Source organism: Urocitellus parryii, unplaced genomic scaffold (genome assembly GCF_045843805.1).
Source record: "Urocitellus parryii isolate mUroPar1 unplaced genomic scaffold, mUroPar1.hap1 Scaffold_240, whole genome shotgun sequence".
NCBI lineage: Eukaryota > Metazoa > Chordata > Mammalia > Rodentia > Sciuridae > Urocitellus > Urocitellus parryii.
In genome coordinates this window covers 2132-27730 of record NW_027552421.1, presented here as the reverse complement: position 1 = coordinate 27730, position 25599 = coordinate 2132, and the positions used below count along the sequence as shown (strand labels likewise).

Genomic DNA, 25599 nt, shown 5'->3' with positions numbered 1-25599 from the left:
GCACCTGTTCACAAAGGCATGGCCTTTTCATTAGGCCTGCCCCCAAAGAGTTTCTAACAATCAAAACCACAATAAAGATGCCAAGTAACAATTAACAACCACAGAAACAGAGAGGTTATTTTTTATTACTCCATATACATGAATATATACTTAGGAAGTTTGTTCTAGCAGACTGTTGTGCCTTGCAAAGGGCAGCCCGGGAGATATCCTCTGTCAATAAACCTTTGCTTGACTCAGAGATGTGTCTCTCATGGATATTTGCACCTGCTACCATAGCAACATGTGGGACATGTTTACATAATACACAGAAATGTTCTAATACTGCCTGCAATCACAGGGATTAGTCTCGTGAACGCTAGGTGAACTTCAGTCACAGACAATACATCTGTGTTAAAGAGAGCTAACAAAATTGCCCACATTTAGGAGGGTCAGCAGTTGGACAGCACATAGGCAGGCATCTGGTGGGAACTGTTAATTTCTGTTCCTTAATGGGAAAGCTGATTTCACACTCAGAGTTCAGTTTCGGAAAAGTGATCAAGTTCAAACTTTTTATATGTTTAATACTTTTTGTATTACATTATACTTCCCACAATGGGGCAGTGGGAGCTACATAATTAGGCCAGTATCCTCCCCAGCACTTTCCCCTCCTGGCACCCTTCCACCTGGTCCCTTTCCTCTACTGAACGCCTTTTGATTTTCATGAGATCTTTACCCCCACTTTCTATTTCTCTTTCCTCTCTAGCTGCTGCATATGAAAGAAAACACACCACTCTTGACCTTCTGTATTTAGCTTATTTATCTTAACATAATGCTCTCAAGTTCTATCCATGTTTCTGCAAATGGCACAACTGCATGCTTTTTCAATGGCTGACTAGAACCTCTGTGTATATAGAGCACATTTTCTTGAGCCTCTCAGCCACTGACAAACACCTAGGCAGGTTCTATATTTTGATTATTGTGAATTGTCCTGCTAAAACGTGGGTATGCATGTCTCACTAGAGCATGCCAAATTTAATTATCCTCTCTAGGATAATGCTGAGAAGTAGCATATTTTGTTCATGTGGTGACACCCTTCCTAGTCTTGTGAGGCACCTCCATGCTGGTTTTCATATTGCTTAAGAGTGTCTTGCATTTTAAAGGCATTTTGTTCTCCAGCCCTCCTGGGCCATTCAGGTCCAGCATTCTGGCAGACACTGCTGGAGCAGATGCAGGGTATCTTCCAATTTGCTGTACCTTAGCCTATGTGAGGCATCTGAAGTGCTGGTGTGTGCCCAGCTGTGGAGAACTTGCTGTGTCCTCTTCTGGTTACTGCTGAAGTATAGAACAGGACTTTTCAGGCCTAAATCTGGGTTACTTCATTTTGCAAAGCAGTTAGCCATGAGCAATTCTATTTTTAGTTTAAGAATGACTCCATACCTTATTTGTACAAGCAAGCAGTCACCACCTGCCTGGCACAGCCATGAGGCACAAACTGATAAAGAAACCATGCTAATAAGAATGACCACCCGTGTACCACTTGTGAATTCATCATAAGCAAGGGATTCATGGGCATGTCAGAATCATACCAGGAAACCCAGGCCACGAGCTTATCAAAAACACCAGACCACTAAATGAAGTAGCCCCTCATTTGAGGCTTGTAAAAGGAGGAACATCCCAAGACTGGATAGGGAAGCACCCTGACGGGTCACCTGATTGCTCCTCAGGAGCCTTGACCAGGACATTTGCCACAAGACAGACCTCTGGATCTCTGCTTCAGCACAGCATGGTTTCTCCTGCCCGTGTGACCACATACAACCCACTCCAAGCTGACATCTTCAGGGGCCCTGTGGAACCTCTGCCCTCTGGACCCTGGCCTAGAATAAGCTCTGGGCTTCACAGCTCTGTGCCTGAACAAGTTCTTGGCTAGTTCCTAATCTTACCTGACCACCTGTGGTGACTCTTTGCATCTGTATCTGCCCTCTGCCTTTGCTCTCAGCTCAGCCTCCTGGACCCCTGTGGCCACCTTAACCCTCTCTTATCATTTCTATCATCTTTGTTTATCATTGTGTGAAGTGTGATGAGTGACTTCAATGTTCCAGACATTAGTAATTAAGACTGGAATTAAAGAGCTCAGAATTGCCCAGCTTGTGACTACCAGGTGACCCATGAGTATCCAGTGACCTACTACTGCCAAAAGTGGGTAGCCTGTGAATTTATAGTTATTCAGTAAATTCTGACACTGTGGAGAGACTCAAATGTGTTTGTTAGGGGCACAGCTTGCTCATGACACCAACCCAATTGTTCTTTCTGGTTCAGGGAATGAAATGTCACAATTCTTGGTCTTTCTTCACATCTTTGTCTTTTTATACAAAATTTACCCAGAGTGGCTACATCCCAATATGCTGTCCTTGCCCAACTTTTCTTCATTCAGAAGTAACCCTTGACTTGTTGGTTAGTAGTATGATATCATCTCTTACTGAAGGAACCCGAGGATCAGAGAAGGCCATCCCTGTTGCCATCCCTAGGTCGGATCCACTCCTCATGGCATAACTGCATGACAGCTGCTGTCAGGTTATTCCTGTTGCTAAAACACATTTTTATCATTGGTAGCCAACACATTTGACAGAGATATACCTTTTCTGCAACCCTGTCACTGAAATGAAGAAAGACATGCTATGATCTAATAAAAACTGACAGGTCATCCCACACTATCTCTGAACATATCCAAGAGGTGCATATGTTCATTATCTAAGAGAAAAATCATGAGAATTTATGAAATTTTTTTCAAGGGAATTTTAATGCTGCTATATGTTTTCCTCTCCAATTCCAGGAATTTATTGACCCTCTGCAGTTACTCATAAACATGAAGGATCAGTAACACTGTAGAGAAATAAATGCAAGGCTAGAAGACCTGGCTGGCTCAGGGCTTCTTCTTGTGAGAGGAGGCTTAATATCCCCTCAGGGAGGCTGCCAAAGCCGTGGCTGAACAACTTCTGGACAGCAGCTAGGCTGTCCCTCTGTGCTGTGGCCGGTACCCAGCCACAAAATTTCAGAGACTCCAAGTGTCAGCTGGAAAGACCCCATCGAGGACCTAAAGCCCAGCGTGCTGAGCAGCATCTACAGGGGTCCTCCCTCAGCTCTGGCCCCAGGCTGTCCTGTGAGAACTGGGAGCCAAGTGCCTGGAACAGCCCATGCTAAGGCCTAAGCTCCCTTTGCAGCACAGGTCTGACTGGAGGACAATGGACCTGACCTCAAGGGAAGTGACCAGATTGCTAACCTCTGATGCCCCAAACTTTCTCACCACTGTGAGACAGCAGTGTGAGACAGCAGTGTGAGACAGCAGCGCAATGTGTCCAGAGACCTTGGCTTCATGTTCCTTTCATACCAATTTCTCAAAGGGGCTTCTGTGCTGGCCCTAATACTGTGGTCATGTTAATGGCAGACAGCAATCGAGGGTAGATGAGCAGCACAGCAGGGACCAGGCCTCAACCTTGGGGCTTCAGCGTGGACCCCAACTCGGGACAGGTTTTGCTGACTTCCACTTCCAGCGAGTGGAAACCCAAAATGCACAAAATGCCGAAGCCATTCTGACTCAACAGGCGCACTCCTGAAACCTAGAACAAAATCACGGATATGGAAAACCAACTTCTGTAAGCAGGCTTCAGGGAATCCAAAAGGAAGCACAAATATACAACAGCAGGTAGTTGTCTTCAGTGGTGCCACTAGAAGGGACCTGGAGAAGACAATGTTGGACTGCCTGGAGCAGGGGTGTGTCACCCTCCAAGCGAGATGAACAACCTGCCCTTTGGTAGGGAGACACTGCGTGCAGGTGCATTTAAAATGCAGGGAAGCTCTCCTTGCAGAAAGCGAGTGTGCACCCTAGGTCTCCCAGGGTTGCAGGTTAAACCGTTTTCCTCAACTCTCCAGGAACCCTCCTGCCGAGGTCAGCTGTCCTGAGGGTAAGTGCCAGGATTGTGGCCAGGAGGATGTACTCTCTCTGCTATAAATGTCTGCTATTTAAACCAAAGGGAAGATGCACCCTTCAGAGCTCACCTGCAGGGACCCACCTCTTCCAAACAAAACCCACCTGCCTACACTTAACTTCCAGTCAGTCCATTCACAGTAAGATGGACTGACAGAGTTACACCTGCCATAGCCCAGTCATTTCCCACCTGAATATCCCTGCATTGACACAGGAGCTCTGAGGACACCTCACATCCAAACCACATTCCTTAATAAGCTCCATGTTTTAAGAGCCACCTCAGATGCATTTCAGGTAGGGAGCCTACCCCAACCCTCCTTCCACCCAGGACTGGCATTCCCCCCGTGGTCATTCATGTGGTCTTGATTCTTCATCACACTACTCAATCCTAATGATCTCAGACAGCATCATCCACTGGATGCCTTCATGATTGGACCTTGAGAACGTTCCCCAAGGAATGTGGAGAAACAGCTGCACTGTCTCAATAAAGATTAGAAACAATGATAAGAGCATGGTCTCCTAGATACTATGTCACACTGCCCCCAAGCAGAAAGTAGAAATTTGCTTTTTTATAAAAAGAAAAAGCCTGTTATTTAACTTTTTATTCATACATCATTTCAACTTTGCAGATAATTAGCAAGAAAAACAATAATACAACTAATTCCAATGAAACCTAAACCTAGACTAACCTCTGATTAACCCTGCACCTTTTTTTTATATCCTCTCTCTCCACTATACCAGAACACCTCATGACCATTTCCTCTAAATATCCACTATGTATTTTGTAATGATATGAATATGTTCCCTTAGAAGGAGAAAGTCCTTGTCAACTTAGGTATATAAGGTGGATCCAGGGGAGCTGCATGAGGACCCTGAATGCACAAGCAGTGGACAGGAGGATCACCCCTGAGAGGAGCATAGGGGTGCAGCACTGTGGAGTAGGAGCCCAGGAGGTGGCACCAGGAGATCTTCATCATCTGACGTGGAGAGAAGGAGAAACCATGGAACCCAAATCCTCTACTTTACTGTTTCCTGAAAGACTCAACACTCAACATTTTCCTCAGAGCCCCAGTGACATCCTTGTTCCTGAAACTATAGATTAAGGGGTTCAGCACAGGGGTGAGTATGGTGTAAAACACAGACACCACCATGTCCTTCTGAGGGGTGTGGTAGGAGCTGGGGAGCATGTAGGTGTAGACGGCAGTGCCATAGAAGAGTGTGACCACCATCATGTGTGAGGAGCAGGTGGCCAGGGCCTTCCTCCTGCCCTCTGCTGAGTTCATCCTGTGGATGGTGAGGAGGATGCAGGAATAGGAGCCTGAAATGACTGTCACAGGGATGAGGAGCATGAGGACACAGCACAGGTACATGAGTGTCTCATAGAGCGAGGTGTCTGAGCAGGAGAGCTTCATCACAGCAGGGACTTCACAGAAGAAGTGCTGGATCTCCCGGAATCTGCAGAATGGGAAGGTCATGGTGACAGGAGTCAGCATGAAGCCATCCACTGATCCCAGGAACCAGCAGCCAGATGCCAGAAGAAGACACACCCTGTGGTTCATGAGCATAGGAAAATGGAGCGGATGGTAGATGGCCATGTAGCAGTCATAGGCCATGGCTGCCAGAAGGAAATATTCTGAACCACCAAGTGTCAAGTAGAGGAACATTTGCATCCCACATTCTGGGACTGAGATGGTACTCACACCCAGCACCTGGTCCAGAAGCATCTTGGGCACAGTGATAGAGATGGACATCATGTCCATGAGGGACAGCTGGCTGATGAAGAAGTACATGGGGGTGTGGAGTTTGGCACTGGAGTGTATCAGGATGATCAGGACAGCATTTCCAGACAAAGCCATCAGGAAAACCATGAAGATGACCACACAAAGCAGAGTTGGGTATTGGAATTGACTGAAGAGTCCCACCAGGATGAAATCTGCCCACCCTGTGTGGTTGGTCATCCAGGTGGTGATGTCCATGAGGTTCCACCTTGGTCACCAAGAAATCTTTGAGTTAATGTTGTACAGAGGGCTGAAGTGACTTCTTAGCTGCCACACACCTGTGCAACAGTCTGATTGTGCCAACCAGAGGTCGTACCAGAGCCTGCAGATCCTAGGAGTTCAGATGACCTGTAGTAAACAATATTTTTTAAAAAGTATCTGAAAGCTCACCTGTGGGTGAAGTGAGTTGGTAACTTGTAGTGAGGTTGCAACAGTTCAGGTTCATGAGCTTCCTGAAAAAAGGAGTTTGTCAATAACAAGCGCATATTTTTAGAATTATTGCTAAAAAAAGTAGGGGACATTTGAAAACAAGGGGAATCACTAATTCCTGAGTTTAAGTTATTCAAGTGTGAAATAAGTGTTAATATTTCTGGTTTAATAATCTGGTTTTAGCTGGAATCTAAGGACTCTCAGATCTATATGGTATATTCAAAATGTTTAAAAAGTTGCTTAGACATAATTTGTGGAATGCACATTTAACATTTGAACCCCCCAAGCCTATAGGACCAGGACATGCCAGGAGGTTCTGTGAGTCTGGAATGACTCTGCTGTTCTCTCCAGCACACTGCATTCTACACACAGGACTAAACCTTTTGAGACCTGAGGGCACCCACCCATAAACATCCAAGGTCATGACTGGTTTCCAACCTTGACTCTTGCTACCTCTGACCTCCCCTTCCTTGTCCACTCTGCCTGAGAGATGATGAGAATGACACCTGACACCAGGTGTGGTGAGGATGAAGTGAGGAAAACAAATGAAAGTTCCCTGAATTCTGACTTTGACAAATGAAGAAACAGGCATGCTGTTGATTGACATCTGCACTACCCACTCTTCAGAACCTGTCCTAGACCTGGCTGTCACTGCTATTGTACAATGAGATACCATCCTTCATTTCTCCAATTTGGGTACCTATTTATATATCCAATACTTGATTTTTAAGATTTCATGAGAAAAGATCTGCAAGTAAAGCTTACAATCAACTTTAAAGGAAAGGATTTGGATTTGACATTTTTTATGTTGTGTTATTTATTTTATATAAAATAAAGAAGCTTTAAATATATATTTAAATAAATGTAAATATGAACAACTGTCTGAGATAGTTATTGGTCTGACCCTCACTATGCACAGCTTCCTGGAAAAGCTCTTATGATAATTCAGCCCAGGCAGGGCTCCTCCTGGTCCATCTTCAGGTGCAGAACAAGCATTCGGGGATCACTGCTATGCATCAGAAAGGCTTTAGCTGTTTTACCAACACCATCTGCTTTATTGACAGCCACATCAGTTTTCACGGACACTGAGAGACAGAGAGTTAACAGAACTGCATGGAGAAGTCTCAGGGGCAGCTCACTGTTGCCTGCTTTGTCTTGATGTTCAGCCACCTCTGTGTAGACACTGAACACAGGTCAAGGGCTTGTTAACCTTGTCTGCACTTCTAGAGATTATTTTCAATCTCTACAGGGGAAAACAGCATCCATAATATTTGAGGCAGGATTTTTATATAGTGAAAAAATAAGTAAAAAGGGCAATGAACATAAAATTGCCCCACCTTTCTTAAGGAAATCAATAATGGCTTCTTCCACATTTTTTATTAAAGAAATTAAACCTTTCCAATCTTCTGCCTCTGAAAGCTTAACTGTTAAATTTGATTCTCTATCAGCCTGAGGGTCTGATGTATCTTCTCTCTAGAAAGAATAGCAGTAGCTACAATACAGAGGTATTTTTTAAGAAAGAAAAGTTGAAGCACATTTTCTCCCTTGTGATATTTCCTAAATCAGATGTGATAGTCCACTTTTGACAGCCCTTGCTGGGAGGCACTGAAGCAGTGGACACACTACATGGCTTCATATGCTGTAGCTCTAGGGTCCAGCATGTCTGAGACCCACTGCAGAGGTGGAAAGCAGGAGAGGTGCAGGCCCAGGGACAGAGATGGTAGGTGGGTAGGGGGTAGTAGGTGGATGACAGACAGAGGAGAGAGACATGATAGACAGATAGACTTCCTGTCCATGAAATCCTAACCTGTTGGCAGATGAAGGCTGAGCTCTTTGGAGAATTTGAGATCTTTCCCATGAACTGAAATCACACCTTCTGTCCTGTCAGTCTCTGTGGACAAAGTGGAGCAAGGAATGGACACAAACAGCTGCAATGAATACAGGGACAGAATTTTCTGACAGGACAGAGGGAGAGAGGGGGCAGTGATGGAGAGGCTCTGCCACTGTTCCAGAGACCAGAACCCCGAGAACAAACAGGACCAGGGACCCAGTCTGCTCTACATCCTGGGCCTGTCCCACCTGCTCTCTTACTCTTCTCTAGGCACCTGCATACGTTTCATGGCAACAGCCTGATGCACTTTTAACTTGGGGAATTGGTGACAATTTTGGTAGAAAAACACAGAGCCACCTTATTAGCCAGCAGCACCCAGGAATTGCTGACCACGCTCTGCCTTCCCCAGAGCCTCTGAGGTCCTACTCTTCTTATTTCCTCCTAGTACAGACTGACAATCCAGGGTCTCAGGGTCTCTGCCTAACATCACACAAGTGATCCAAGGGAGGGCCATGTCCCACCCCAGGGTGCAGCAGAGCACCTCACTGCCTCAGTGTCCTTGGAAAGCAGTGTTCTTTCTCTGCCATGGACAGCTCGGGACTGGTCCACCCACTGTGTGTGTCATCAGGGAAAAATTAACATGCTCAGGACACTTGCTTTCAGCATTGCTGCGACCTCAGGAGTGACCCCCATGTGAAGCAAGGACAGCAATTCTCCCTCTGCAAAGTTGCAGTCTCTGGACAACTAATGCAGCTTTCTACCACCATCTGAAGCATAAGAAGGAATATATCCTCCTATGTCCAAAAATAATCCAAAATAAAAACATATTTCTTAAGATGTTGCAGCAAATAAATTCTATATGAAAATTTGAAGATGAGAACACATTTCTATTTGGATGCTTTTTGAAAACATGGGTGCAGACACTGTTGCTGCTGCTTCTACTTTCAATAGATTCCAGAGGCCAACTATCTATTATGAGATGTCAGGACCAACATGGCAGTGCATGCAGCAATTCCAGAACCATGGCTTCCCACCCGAAGTGGAGGAGCAGGACGATGGCACACTGCCCATGTCTTGTGCTCAGGAAAGCAGCATGAAACCTCACCCGGCAGCAGGTGCCTCCACTAGTATCAACGTATAGATGCCGCTCTGTAGCTGTTCATTACAGATTTAGCTTAAGTTAAGGGATCTGGGGGGACAATTTAACTTAATTACTGCTAGTTTTGAAATGTCTTTGTAAGAGTAGGGTTGGCACAAATGCAGCAATACGGATGACTAGAAGATGGGGTCACACTTATCTGTGTTCCTATGGAAACTATTTGAATATTTGTTTTATATGGATTTTTATTCACTTTTCAAACAAGCTACTAAAGAGTGCCCCCTCAGCTGCCCAGCAAGCATTTGTAGCTTGTACAGTGGCAGAATGGGCCAAAAGCTTAAAGTTGTGACCTGTTTTGAAAATAAAGTATCTTGAAATAAAAAAAAAAGAAATATGTATTTTTACACTTAAAATCACATGTCATCTAGAGATTTAAAAGAACACAATTTGCTTATCAACATAGTTCTAAACATAGTCCTATAGATTATGAATTAGTTAATGAAAAAATAGACATTATGGTTCATGTTATCAATATTTATTTTGCAATTTTACTCCCTGCATCATTGTAATTTTTTTAAGGAATTAGAAAAACAACTCCTAACTTCATGGGATTTAATAAACTAAAATTACATGTTAGCATTGAATGAATCTTCAAATAAAATTCTTGTTAACATTAAAAGTTATTATATTATTCCCTTGTCAGAACTTTTTAGACAAAATTAGTATTTTTCCGCTCTGCTTAATGTAAAATATTTTGCAACTTTCTTGTTCCGCGTTTTCAACAATTTTGTTTGTGTATCTTCTATCTTTGCATACTATTAATATAATCTTTATGCAAATTCATTTCTTTTTACATCTAAAATAAATAAATAATGAGACTTGAATAAAATTTTAAAATTTCTTAATAAACAAAATGTCTTCTAATTATTTTTTGAATTTTTCATTTTTTGTTTTAATTTGTGCTTTCAATGTAAGATTATTGCATAAAGAAAATAAAGCTAACTCAAAACCCACTGAAAAAAGGGATATTATTAATATCATCATGATTATAATCATCATTATTATTCTTACCAGAGAGAAGAGCTCACTGGCCAAAAAATGTTAATACTTCAGAAGAGTCATAGAATGAGGAAGAGTAATGGTATACATCTGCAAAAGAACATTTTTAAAAATCTCAAATATTTGTGATATGAAATAACAGTACACAGTTATTTTTTCTCACAAATATGATTATTTTTTAATCGATTCAGAGATATGGATCCCCTTACCTCTTCCCTGTAATTCTTTATTGCCAGTTTTCAAATTGTGCTCTTTCTGAGTTTGTAAACATGTAGTAAAACCACTGGTCGCAGCTCACAAGTCAGAATGTCATCAACCTCTGCCAAACTGGAAATTCATGCAGTATTTCTGTGTTCCAACATTGGGATAGAATTCTTTTCCCAGGAAAAGTAGTTATGATTGTTGAGGCTTCTAACTGATTTGATGTGACCACATACATTAATGGGGCTTATATACTTCATTAAAATAATCTGATTGTTGATATTAAGCATATCTTAAAAATGTCTTCACTTCAACATTTAAAACACTAAGTACCACATTTATGCAAGTTGACACAAATAAATTATTTCTCACAATTTGTAGCATATTAACCATAGTTATCTCAATTCATGAGTAGAGAACAATCATGAAATAAACTTATAAATCCTAGTTCAGTGGGCACTTGTCAGTGGTTTGAAATCTTCTCAAGTTTCTCAACTCCCTCCCATCCCCACACCTGCCTGTTGATGTGAGAAAAGATAGAAGGGGCTCTAGTGATTTCTCTACCACTACATTGTCACAAACTCTGACAAAATTGTTTTCTCTGTGGGCAGGCAGAGAATAACAAATGCCCTGAAAATCTCTCACAATGGTTTCTTTACCGTGAGCATATTCCACACAAGTGAATTTCTCTGCCTCTTTTGGAAGCATGAAATTTTTTCAGAGTTTTACCATTAATTTTGGAAGAGCTCCTGGAACTACAACTCTGCATGAACAGTGAGACTGAATTCTCAGGAGTTTGTTGCTCTCAAGCTATCTCACACAAAGCAATGATGGGTCTCAACCATTCCTCCATTTCTGCTCCAGCATCTTCTGTTCCTTGCAAGCTATGGTTCTCTGTATTTGTCAACCTTTCCAGTTTTAAGAGCATCTCTTGGTCATAGAATCTCATTTCTGTGATGTATTTAAGAAGACTTTTTTATTTTCAGTTTTTAACTCTTTTCTCTTAGTTGAAGCATGGGAATGATGACTTACAAGTTCTTCACACACACTGGAAGAAAAATAAGTTCCAAATAATTATGTAAATTAGAACTTCAGAAACTACAAATTGTTCAGAGACATTAATATATTTTCAAAAATCATCTAATCAAAATCCACAACTGGAATTAATTTCCATCCTTCATTGTTATCTTAGGAAAGTATTTTAGAGTATGACTCTGACACTTATGAGCAGATTATAAGATAAAAGTTAATGTTTAAAGCTATGAAACAATACCTCAGTTTTCCATAGCCTAAAATCTATTATCACCACAGCATGTGATATATAGTATATTTTTTTCTATGATGCTGATTTGTATATGATAAATTATCAATTCAGTTAATATTAACCTACTTATTATTAGGAAAACTAGATTCAGTGTCTCTTTTTTAGAGGAGAGAGAGAGAGAGAGAGAGAGAGAGAGAGAGAGAGAGAGAGAGAATTTTTTTAATATTTATTTTTTAGTTCTTGGCAGACACAACATCTTTGTTGGTATGTGGTGCTGAGGATCGAACCCGGGTCTCATGCATACCAGGCGAGCACGCTACCGCTTGAGCCACATCCCCAGCCCTAGATTCAGTGTCTTACATCTTGATTTCAGTCAAGATACTTTGCAAATGTGCAACCATGAAATGTATGTATTATGTATATGGTACAATAAATGGGAAAACATTCAATGTAAAAGAAAGTAATTTTTCCCATTAATTCATAAAAAGATCACTTCATGATATTACAGTATGATAGAAAAATAAAGATCAATATCTAAATTATATGATATCTTTTAGCTAGGAAGACAAAAATTAAGTTAGGCGTTATAAATCATGAAGTTTCTATTAAATGGGAAGCGTAGGTATAAAACAGCAAAGCTGGCAAGGGGAGTATCAGAAAAATAAAAAGAATTGGAAGTTAATAAGAGCATTGAAGAAAAACTTCACTTGTGATCTGATATTCTGAAATGAACCAGAAAGTTCTTCTTGTTCTGCCAAGATTCTCAACCTTTATCTTCCCCAAATTTCCTGATTTATATGGATTTCAGATTTGGTTTATAATCTAACACCTTAGAATATAAAAACCTTCAATGTGCTCATCAGATTCCCTTATTTCAGGGCTCAGAAAAATACTATTTGATTAATCTTTTTTGAGAAGATTGGATTATAAATTTGGAGATTGCATATGACTTTAATTGGATATATTCAGCTATTCAGCATTGAAAAATAATTTAAATGTTACATATTTTATGAAATATTTCAACTTGAAAAACCCAACAGGTTTAGGATATTTAAACAATACCACAAATATCATGATGTTATTATTTATAGTTACTCAATGGGTTACAAGATAAAAGCAGCTGAAGTGTATTTAAGCTTTCCCATAAAATGAATTTTATGCTCACATTTAAGAAATTATACTTCAATGAGAGGCACATTATAATATGAATAACAGTATTAATTTTTTATTAAAATAAATTTTTTTTTCATGAGTGGTGTCTGCAATTTTTCAGAGTAGAAAGCCCCAGAACTCACTTTCTCACAAACACTGACATAGCAAGATTATGGTCCAATGATCCTGTAGGAACATACCAGAAGCCAGTTATGAAATTGGGGTATTCCATAGAATATACAGTTTTATTTAAAGAAGGGAAAGAAGCCATTTACTTTAACCTGTTGTCAACCCCATGCCCAACCTAGCAGGATAAACATAATTCATGACTACTTTCTTAGGAGGAAGAATGGATATGCTTCCAATATTCAAGGTGTTGTTTAGGGAGAGACAGTGTCTGAGGAAATGATTTTTCTTACATATCTCAATGCTCATATGAGGAAATCTCTTACTTTCAATACCTGAGTTGGGCTCAGAACCAGAGAGAGCTCAAAAGGACTGTCTAAGACTCTAGAATATTGCAATAAGACACCAGGGGGAAGAATAGAGTACAAGATCTTCCTAAAGAAACAAGCAAACCTGTCTAATTCAGAAACCATAATTCAAGTCCACAAAGAAGCACTCTCTTAAAAGATTTGAGGGGCTTCCAACATTTCCAACTAATTTGGAAAACTTGTCCCCCATACAAAACTGATTCACAAAGTCTGGAAGAGGTAGCTCTTTTTTCAAATGCAAAAACAAACAAACAAAAAAATTGTAACAGAAATAACAAGATACATGAAGAAACACAGAAACACAAATAAATCAATTAAAAAAGACCAATCCTAAGACTTTGAAGGTAACATGAATAATTTCATGAAATGAAAATAGTCCTCTTAAAAGTACATACATGTGTTATGAGAGAATACAGGCGTAAAACTACACAAAGGAGCTGGGATTGTGGCTCAGTGGTAGAGCAATCACCTAGCATTTACAAAGCCCTGGATTTAATCCTCAGCACCACAAAAAAAAATGAAAAAATAAATTTATTAAATTAAAAATTAAAAGAAAAATACTGGTGAATACAATTAGGGAAATTTGAATATATCTTTATTTGCTATAAAGACATCCATACCCCATGATGATAGTGTGACTATTTATAGTGTCCCACTATGATTAAAATAATGAAGTTAACTGCAACATGACTAGGAAATAGTTGTAGAATCAGTTTAAAATATACACTTTGGGTAAAAAAAAAATTCTGAAGAGAAGTAACAAATACAAGGATAAACTATTAATGTTCAGGATCTGTAGTTGAGATAGTTCAGGAAGTTAAAATCATGTTGCACAGTAAGGCCTTAATCCACATTGGTTGTGTGTGTTATGAAATGTCCTAATGACCTATAAAATTCAAGAGACAATTCTTATGGTCCTATATGAAAACACCAAGTATAAGATATTGAAAACTACTCTTGTCATATCTGCCTTAAGTCTTTTCATTGGTAATTGTCAGTGCCTGTGGTTATAGTATCTATTATATGAAGTAGGATTGGGAGAGGATTTCATTATCAATTATTCCAAGAAAATTAAGAGAATGTTTCGCTGTGATATATTTATTTTTTCAATTAGAGGATATGTAGTTTCAAAACAGATCACGTTTTTCCCAAGAATCTTCCCTATTTTGCATATTTCTCATTTGGATTTCTTGGTTCTCAATGCAAAGAGAATATGAATTCATAGAAAATAATCTATCTTATTGTATGACTATCACATGTCTTGCACTGTGGTAGTCATACAATAAGATAGATTATTAAGGGAAGCACTATCTAAGAATATTTCTATGAATGTGAACATTCATGTGTGCACACACACACGCGCGCCTCTTGCCTCCTCTTCTCCTTGTCTATCCATCTCTTCTCTCTCTCTCTCTCTCTCTCTCTCTCTCTCTCTCTCTCTCACACACACACACACACACACACACACACAAACACATTTACCTCTTCAGTACAAAGCAAGGCATGATTTCAAAGTGTGATTGTTTTGTCTAAACTTACCTAAAAACTAAATATGGAACTAAGATTTGAAATGAGGTTCTTCTACAACATGCTGGTCATAAGGAAAATATGATACAAATCATATGATTTTTATCTACTAGAATATGACTTTAATTTTAGTAGACTACTTTTACAATCAATTTACCAATTACCATAATCTATTGTCACATTTTAAAATCCCTTTCATTCTACATAGGCACTATTATTATGCTCCTCATTAAAAATAAGCAAATAAAATAGATTTGTGAGCTTGTATCAGGAAAATTCTATAAAGAAAAAATATATAGATTTATGGATATAATCCAAGCAGAATACTGGCATTAAGCAGTTGGAATAACACATTGGTTAAATATTGGGTTTACTAGAAAAAAGGTTGGGTAGATAAGGAACAGCTCTGTGTAAAAATATGCATCTTCTGGTTCAACAGGCAGGAGACTCTGTGTCTCTGTAGGTTGTTCCTATAGTTTGAGAACATACATGTATTCCCAGTAATGAATGCTGTATAATACATTTAAAAATTCAATATTTTTAAGCTTCCAGAGTTTCAGAAATGTTCTTTACATAAATCAACATTTTCACTAGGAAGTTCTGCAAAATCCTTTTCTCACCACACTAAAGATAATTTCATTTGTAAAATAAATGACATGTCATCAATAATGAGGACTGAGCTGACAAAGACAGGCTTCACTCCCAGCACAAAAGCATATGTAACTGTTTTATTGCACAATTCATCAAAATTAATTGAGTTTATTTTTTTTTTTCTGCAATCACACCCTTCTATTATGCTTCATTGAATCTCTCTCTCTGTTCCCTTAACTACATTGTGGGCAGCTTCTATTGCATTTCTTCATGCTCAAGCATGTAAGAGGCCTAGTCAAATTTAGAATCATATCCCTTGTCCAGTTATTATTAGCTTTTCTCCCTCTTGTGCACATGGGCCAGGCTTCAGTGGGAATGAGTTGGAAATGAGAGACTCAGCACTTGCTCTTCCAGAGACTGATGTTTCCTCTTCTCCTCTTATCTATTTCTACTGTGCTATGTTCATGTGGGCAGAGGAATATATTTGAGATGTTAAGTAGCTCTGACATATTTACATATCCACTGCAGATGACCCCTGTTTGCTGGTGTTTCCTTTTTGATTAACATGTGCAGTACTTCCTGTAAGACAGGGAACAGAAAGCTATTTATTACATGGATGCCTTGTGTAAATACTTCAGGGAACCCTGCAGACTAAAGACCCTGCACAGACTCTACAGCATTCCCTGATGTAAAACATAATTCTGCTTGTCCAGTTCAGTTCCACAATTGTCCATACCATAGCTTATTTGCTCAGCAGCCAGCTTCCTGAGGGGTACATTATAAGACTTCAGAGTGGGCTTTCTTCACAGGATCCACTGATCACAAAGAGATTTCCTTATCCTTAGCATTCTAAATGAGTGCAATGTTCCTATATCTGTGTGATCCTTTTCAATGATGCTCTTTTCCCCCACATTCAAAGAATAATCCAGAGGATAATTAGTATAGTCCTTTATCAGATATTCAGTCAGAGAAAGGTATGTCTGTATATACAACAGTTTCAGAATAGCATATAGAATAATTATGCTGAATTGTCCCCAGAGTTATGTCCAAATAGCTAATAGTAGTATAATAAAAAAATTCCATTCAATATAATATGTAGTTTAAAACAAAAACAATACACTTTAAATTTAAGAAAAAAGAATCCCATTAATTACAGAAACTACGAAGGAATAAAAAGCAAAATTATAGCTAGAGGTGAAACTCTTTATGATCTGTGGATATGATTAGAAGCTTGAGGACCGGAATTTTAATTGCTACCTATAATAAAAGGTAAAATATTAGGTCCAGGAAAAGCAGGCAACCATAACAGAGCCTTTTTTACTTTGAGACAAGGTCTCATGAAGTTGCTGATGCTAGCCTGGAACTTGCTATTCTCTTCTTCCCCAGTCACTGGGATTATGGGCATGTGCCACTGTACCAGATAAACCTCTTCCATTTTTACTTTGGATTTGTTATGTAATTTGTGTGAATATTGTAAAGTAACTCTTGAAAATTTCCACTTTTTCATGTGAAAGGATGCTTCATACTAGATCATGTTTGAAGCCATGGAAGAGTTAACAATGAGAAGTAGAAAATTCTAGTCTGTACCCACTCCTGGGTGTGAAGGTTGAAGTGTAATTGCATTTCCACTTGGGAATAATCACTCCCAAATAAATGAAAAAATAACTTGCCACATGTCCAAACTCAGTATGACCTTAGAATGATGTAAACTAGAGTTTCATATTGTTTAAAGGAATATCTCTAAGTCTAAGGTGTATGATATTTCTATAAGAAAGTAATAAAAAGAAGTAAAAAAAAGATGCTTCTCTCAAGAAGAAGTTAAAAATGTCTCCTACTTCAAAAGGAAATTAACTATTATGAGGGAGAGTCAATGTTTATAAACAGGAGCATTAGCACTTTCAGAAATTATGTCTATCAGAAAACCTAAAGGAGTAAAGAAAGAAGCATACAAATTAACCAAAAATTACACAAAATCATAGATACCAGTAAGCAGTATTCATTAATTAGAAAATATAGAGAAATATACAAAAGAAGCCAATATGCCTTCTAACATGAATTTATATATATATATATATATATAATTAAATCTTAACAGATAACTGTCTAAAATGCACTGAATTATTGATTGAAGGCCATAACTCATAAAACATTGTATAAGAATCTTAAAAATTAGAAAATATGGAGGAGAAGTTAAAAGTACTAAGTCTATGATGAGAAACTCTAGATATAAAAATAGATAATGTAAGCAATATTTCAACAAATAATATCAACTCCTTACTGGTTTATAAAGAACACTGAGACCTTATATTATCTGGACATCAAGTTTCAAAGAATACATGTATTCTTGATAATGAGAAGCTTTGTGCAAATCTATTGAAGTCCCTTTGCTGTTCTCTAAACAGAATGTTTTGCATTCTCCATCTACTATAAAATGAAAAAGAATTGGATTTTTATAACATTTGAAGCATTGAATCTTTGTTGCACATTCTACTATATTCATTTGCAATATGAGCATTGGGTGATTTCCTATAAAGTTTTAATTTAATTTTCATTCCCCAGGACTCCACTGAGAGGAGACATAATTTGAAGGATATACCGAGAAATTTTCAAAGTACCATACTTCTATAAATGCTTATTTGGAGAAATAAAAATTTTAAGATTAAAAAATATACCAAGATATTATTTGCCTTGAATTAGTGGACTCTCTTAACTAATAGTGAAGAGTGTTTCAAAGTAAGAAACTAAACTTTGCAGCTTGAATATAACTAGAACAGATAAATTTTATGGTTACCCAAAGCCAAGAAAAGGAAAAGAGTGTATGGGAAAGTCTCACACATGTCCCGTGTGGGCGAGGGACAAGGGTTCCCCTCCAGAGGAATGGGCTGGCTGAGAAATAAAAGTTACGAAAATAGTACTATGCAATAGCCATAGGGCATGGGAACATAGTTTTAGAGTAGGGGGTAGCAAAGGGCCAAGCTGACCAGAGGGGTGCAGCTTCTAACAAAGAAAAGAACCCATACCTGGTTTATTTATATCAAACAGGCACAGATTAAAGGATTTGATAGAATTTTCTTTGCAGTTGGGCGGAACTTTTGGCAGAGCTGGTGGGAATTCATAGTATATTGGGCCATCTCACCAGGAGGAGTGCCCCTTGAGTTTTCAGATATCAGATCTTCCCACTCAGTGGCTTCTATGCCGATCTAGTCCACACTCATTTCACGGGTGGCTTCCCTCAGGAAAGGACTTGGCACTGTCTGAAGAAAAGGGAGAAGCTCAGCTTACTGCTTTCCATGACTCTGCCTTTCATCGTTGCATGCATTTCATAACTGTCAAGAGGCAAGCTGTGACAGAGTTGGAGGACAAGATCTGCACTGTGACCTTATGGAATCTAAAAGAATGTAAATCATGGGTGGAGTTAGAAGATATTTGGAATTTGGGGCAACTTCCTGTGATGGCTGTAACAAATCACCAAAAATTCAGTGTCTCTAAATCACATAAATTTACAAATTTTACCAATTTATTCCTTTGGAAGTCAGAAGTTATAAATTCAAGGTGTAACTAGGGCTGTGCTACTGTCCTCAGCTACAGGGAGAGTCCATTTTTCTGAGTTTTCCAGCTTCTTGAGTCTTCCTAATGGCTTGGCTAGTGGACTCTTCGTCCTGTCACTCTGATCTTTGCTTCCATTTTAGCTTCTCCTTCTTTGACTCTGATCCCTTTTACCTTCCTCTCATATGGTCTTTTGTAATTATAGTGGACCTGTCTGAACAGTCAGCAACCTCATCTCCAGATTCTTAGTTTAATTATTTATGTCAAGCACATTTTGCTGTGTAACATTCACAGAATAAAGGGATTGAGATGGGGCAATTCTAAGGGGTTATTCTTCTATGATATATTCTATAATAATTTGTAACAATAGTTTAGTCAGTATACTTATTGCCCCTAAAATACTATAAATTATGCAACAGGTTAAAAAAGGATTAAAATAAAATGGGGTAGGGGGAAATGAAAGGGAGATAGTTAAAGGAAATGGACCAGGTGCAGGGAGGAGGAAAAGACAAAATACTAAGGAAAGACATTGGCCAGATATTTTATGTTGTGTGTATGTACAGATATGTGCTAACAAATCTCACCATTATATACAACTACAATGCACTAATGAAATATTTGAGGAACCAGATGTGATGGTGCATACCTGAAATCCTAGCACAGGAGTCTAAGGCAGAAGTCTTACAAGTTCAAAGCCAGCCTTAACAACTTAGCAAGGCCCTGTTTGAAAATAGAAAGGTAAGAGGATGTGACCAGGCCCCTGGGATCAATGCCCAGTATCAAAAAAATTAAAAATTAAAAAAATTTAAAAAAGATAACTGTGGTTAATAACAATTAACTGTATGCTTCAAAACAGCTAGTAGAAAATAATTTTAATGTTTTCAAAATTTCTATTTTTTTTTGTACTAGACATTGAACCCAGGGCCCCACACATGCTATGTAAACACTCTACTACTGATCAACATCTCCAAAATTTTTAATTTAATTTTGACACAAGTTCCCACTAAATTGCCCAGTCTGGAATCAATTATGTGATTCTTCTTCCTCAGACTTCCGAGTAGTTTGGATAACAGGTGTGTGTCATCACATCCAGTTTTCTTTTGATAATATATACTGTGAATTTTGTCTCTTCATTAGAATATTCAGCCAAGTAAAATGAGTACAATTTTTTTCCCATTTGATACACATAATTTTATATTCCCCTTCTACCAATTAAGATTCTATGCACCGTTTTGACTCTTAAATGCAATACTGTATATCTGATTTTTTCCAAGATTTCATTTATCTTCCATATATGGCAAACTTCCTTGATACTTTGTCAGTGTCAAACATGGAAAAACCAAAGCTAAAGTAACCTAACTATACAGAATATGAAACATGCCAGAATATGTTCAGAAAGGCTGGTGGAGATAACACACAAACACTCTCTCTCTCTCTCTCTCTCTCTCTCTCTCTCTCTCTCTCTCTAATATATATATTTTTCTCTATAATATATATTTCATGTATCTTTATAAATATATCTCACATATATGCCTTTCATATGTATATATATATTGTTTTTAATATATATCTTTGCATATACATATTTATGTATATTCTATTTTCAGTTTAACATTGTATTAATTTTTAGAAAGACAGAAGCAGTCATTTTAATTCCTTTAAATTTATTCATTCTCATTCATAACCTTTGAGGAATGGGTTATAAATAGAAATCTCTTAGAGTCAAGAGAGTGGAGAAACTTGAAAAATTGCTGCAGAAAGCTGAAATAAATGTTAATTAGGAACATATATACATGGTTTGTGTGGCAAAGTCAGCAGTATAATTTGAAAGCCAAATATTAGTAACACATGATTGATTGTGTTATCTCCACCAGCCTTTCTGAACATATTCTGGCATGGTTCATATTCTGTATAGCTAGACTACTTTATCTTTGGTTTTGTTGTTTGACATTGACTAAGTATCAAGGAAGTTTGCCATAAAAGTAACATTGTTTGTGGGACTGCCAATAGGTGCAACCCCTCTGGAGTCAGTAGGAAGATTCTTCAAAAATCTAGGAATGAAACCACCATACAACTCAGATATCCCACTCCTTGATATATATACAAAAGGTATAAAATCAGCACACTATATGTATGCAGCCGCATCAATGTTTATAGCAGCTCAATTCAAAATAGTCAAGCAATGAACTAGGTACACTTCAACACATGAATGGATAAAGAAAATGTTGTATACATATTAATATTATTGTATATATATATTATATATATGAATTGTTATATATATTAATCATTAAATAAGAAATTACAAACTATGAAATTTATATATACACACAATGGAGAAATACTCAGCCATAAAAAAGAATAAAATTAGGCCATTTGCCGCTAAGTGGATCGAAGTGGAGGCTATCATACTAAGTGAAATAAGCCAGCTCCCAAAAGTTAAAGGTAAATATCTTCTCTGATATATGGAAGCTGAGAGAGAAAGAAAGGAAAATGCTGTGTGTGTGTGTGTGTGTGTGTGTGTGTGTGTGTGTGTTTGCAGGCAGGGGGACTTCCATCAAAATTAGAACAAAGATCAGCACAGCAGATGAAGGGGATGGCTTGGCATAGATAGCATAAGGGAAGAACAATAGAATGAATCTGACTTAACTTTTTAATATACATATATAAAAACACTACAGTGAATCTTACCATCACATGTATCCACAAGACAAAAATTTACAAAAATAAAACTATAAATAAGTAGCATAAAAATCAGTGGAGTAGAAGGAAGGGAACAGGTGAAGGAAGGGAGGAAGGAAATGGGAAATACTGCGGACTGAATTAGAGAAAATTATATTCCACGCTTTTATAATTATGTCAAGATGAATTCCAGTGTTACATTTAACTAGTTAGAATCAATAAAAATAAAATTAAAATTAAAAGCTGTTAAATATTAAAAATAACAAAATTATAAATGTAATGAACTTTGGAAACTCAACAAGAAAGGATAGAAGGAAAGACTAAGTTTGATGAACAAATCAAGGGAAAGTTAAGGGTCCCCAAAATTAAATAAGATATAATATGATTAATCAGTGGATGAAAAATGAAAATAAAATAGAATAGGATGCATAATTGCACTTGGGTAGTAACATCTGAATTTGGATACAGATAGTTATCAAAGATAATAAGAATCAGATATGGCTGTGGTAATTAAAGATTCTGAAGACCAAAATCTCACAGGGCTAGGATGTTTGTCTATCTGGAACTTTGGATTGTCCCACGTTGATACCAAGAATTGGACTAGCAAAGCAGTCTTTATCTTGAGGTAATGAATTAATCATTAAACAAGAAACTATAAACAGGATACAAGTACAGCAAAAAGAACACAGACCCATTCCATGAATCTAATCCACAATTGAAAGCTATGAGGTGTGAGGTATGTGTACACAGTGTTTGTCTTGAAAGGACTGTGCCAATATTGGAATAGGAGCAAATTCAGAGTGGTTAATTCAGGACTGCGAAGATATAAAGGAGTTCAGAAACTCCTTTATACCTCTAATTTCTGAACTCCTTTATATCTCTAATATTCAAGAGGTTACTGTTGCCTAGAATATCAAGTGAGTTAATTTATGAAGTATTAAGTCTAACAAAAAAAGGAGCAAAAACATTTTTGTGGATTATCTAAAAAATGTAACACCACCCTATACCCTATCTGAACATCAAAACCAATATGTATTATTTGATGGCAAACTACAGCGTCAACCAATGTGTAAAAGAAAGTGAAGTTAATAGCCAAGAAGCAAGATCAGCTGACACTTCCATAATTTAGAGGCAATAATAAAAATGTAGGTGTACATCAGAATTTTTCTAATTATAGTGAAATATGAATCTCTGTGTGTTTATGTGTGTGTGTGTGTATATATATATATATATATATGACTTTTTATAAATCTTACATACTTCATGCATAAGGCATAGTATAACATTCATACTAAGTGTTTTCATATTCCAGAATTACACTGCTTCACTGATTTTTAAGACAGATAGATTACTTTTCCTTTTTTTAAAATCATGGGCTTTTCTTTATATGTCCCTATGCTTCCTTAACTATTTGATTTAATTCAGTAGTGTTTAATCTTTTAAAATACATGAAGACCTCACACTTGATTTATCAGGAAAAAAGAAACATCTATATTGATATATTAAAGTTTTCTTTTATATATATTCCTTGCTAGTAGGATTTCGGTGGTTGTAGATGCAGTGAAATCAATACAGGGCAGAAAAAAAATATTATTTTAGCAAACATTACTAGGAAATGGCAAAAATTGATATCATAAAGCTTATACTTGATATCCTGAACTCCTACCCTATGGTGGTGATTGTGCTATTGATATAATAAATGTTTGATTGAGGAGGTCAGAACACTTGGGAATAACTCCCAAATCTATTTTCCACTGATAGTAAATATGATGGCTAGAGTGTGATATAATACTCTCAGATTTATGTGTGAAATTTTATAGCAGTAAGCCAGTATTCTTTAATTCTTTTGAAGAATATTTGAGCTCCCTTAGCTTTGTATCTTAGGCTACTAATATTGGGCATGTTGGGATTTTTATAAATATATTAATATGAGTACAAGAAAAGTACCATTCAAAGAGAATATGTTTGTATAAATATGGTATATAATAATAAAAATTAATGTGTGATGGAATATACACTTTTGGAAGTGGGAAGATTCCAGAGAGTAATGACATTTGTTTTCATCAGCTCAATCCTTTATCTTTATTTTCAATATATGGGTAACTCAACTCATGTAAATTTGCCATTAGTACATTATTCAATATACATGTTTTTAAAAATTCCTAGAAAGGATAGTAAATTATAAGAAATAGATAAAACTAGTTAAGTTTAAAAATGAGCATGTATGTATCAGTATATTAGTGACTGAAATTGAAAGAAAGGAACATGACCTGGGTTAATGCACTGTTGTAATTTCCCTGAAAGGAAATTAACTTTACATGACATGGCAGTATTGTTCTAACCAGGATGTAGGTCTCTAATATTTTTGTCACATGCTACATTTTCTTAAATGAGTTTATCAAATGATCGACAATTTTGTCTACCCAAGTTACATTATCATATGTGTGCTTATGTGAGTATCAACATAACATTATCTCCCTGTGTCTGGGGAATCAATTAGGTGTTTTCCCTACTTACTTTGTATTTTGTTTATGTTATTGGAGATTCACAGGGAATTTGAAAAGTTAAATTATCTGTCTAAAATATTTTATAACATATGAGTGACGAATTAATACCAAAATTTAGTGGAAACACATATGGTATTAGGAGACAAAATGTTTAAAGGTTTTATTACAGTGGTCTAGAAAACACTAAGCATTTAAAGGGAGAATTGTTCAGTAGAGTAAATTAAAAGTGGAGATTGAAGTTGCAAATATTCACAGAGGGAATTTGTGTAAATTTCAAATCGCCAATAATCTAGCTTGACATTTTAACTCTCAGTCATCTAAGTAGAATCAGACTACTTAACACTGGAGTACAGTGGGAGCATTTTAAGGGCCCTGGAGAAGAGAACTGGCCAGTAGTTGATAGTTTCATCTTCAGCATCTTCAATTTCAGTGAGTTTTGCTAATAAAGGAAATAAGGTGTTTCAAAATAATTTGTCACTCTTAAGCACAAGTTTTATTAAAACCATAATGATTTTACATCAGCAAAGTGTTATCTCTTATTGAGAACAATTACAAAGTGATATCCTTTATTGAGAAAAGAAGAATGTACATTGATTAAGTTGGAGGTTAAATCTGGGGGAGTGGACATATGCAGTGAACTATAACACCAACATTTCAAAGTAGTTGATTGTTGTGAAGCCTGAAGTATAGGCTGTAGAAATTACTAGGTGGCATACTATTCTACTTAAAAATTATTTTCTAGTGGAAAATAATAGCCCTTTTGTGCCATATTGAAAAAATTAATCGTGTCCTTGTATAAATTTTATAAATATGAAAGATATTCACTCTCAAACAAGACTGCTTGCTCTCAAATCCTACTGATTTCAATTCCTGTGACGAGCACTCACAGATCCCTTAGAAATCTATATAACTTCTCTTGCTTCAGATTTCCCATTCATAAGACACAAATCTAAAAGTTACTAAATAAATTTCTTCACACAAGCCTGGAACATGAAATATTAGCTATTATTGCTGTTGCTCTTATATCATTGTTGCTTCTTATTTAAGAAAATAAAACTGGCTAAAACATCTTTGGTATTAAAATGTGTTTTTAATCTGTTTTCAAAACTGCTTCAAGGAGCTCTGTTAATTTATTTGTTAAATCACATCATTTCTCTTATTGAAAGGGAAGAAACGAAAATAAGAAACAAAAATTTAGAAAATGAAATAAGCTAGTACAATAAAATATTTAATTTAAAGAGTTAAATTCAGTTTCAGTCAGGTTTCTGTCCAATTCACTGTTTCTCAGATAGCATATTAGAAGCACATCTCCACTTTCAATGACAGAGCTAAAGAAGGACTGATGTCTAAATAAGTTTTAAATTATTTTCCATATGAATAGATGCTTACACATATCCTTCTGATTCTTATACCTGACATGAACAGGATGCAGAAGCTGGTGACATGCATACTGAAAGAATTAATTGAAGCCAAAACAG

The 25599-nt window shown here is 37.2% G+C and overlaps 1 protein-coding gene across 1 annotated transcript; it reads right to left on the bottom strand.

Moving 5' to 3' along the window:
- Positions 1-4983: 4983 nt before the first annotated feature.
- LOC144251833 (olfactory receptor 2T29-like) lies at positions 4984-5937 on the bottom strand. The gene has a single exon (XM_077794537.1). It carries the CDS (start codon positions 5935-5937, stop codon positions 4984-4986), a length of 954 nt encoding a protein of 317 aa, XP_077650663.1.
- Positions 5938-25599: the final 19662 nt, after the last annotated feature.

What these genes read in the sequence shown, in the direction of transcription:
- LOC144251833 (XM_077794537.1), bottom strand. Translation starts at nt 5,937, where the DNA reads ATGGACATCACCACCTGGATGACCAACCACACAGGGTGGGCAGATTTC.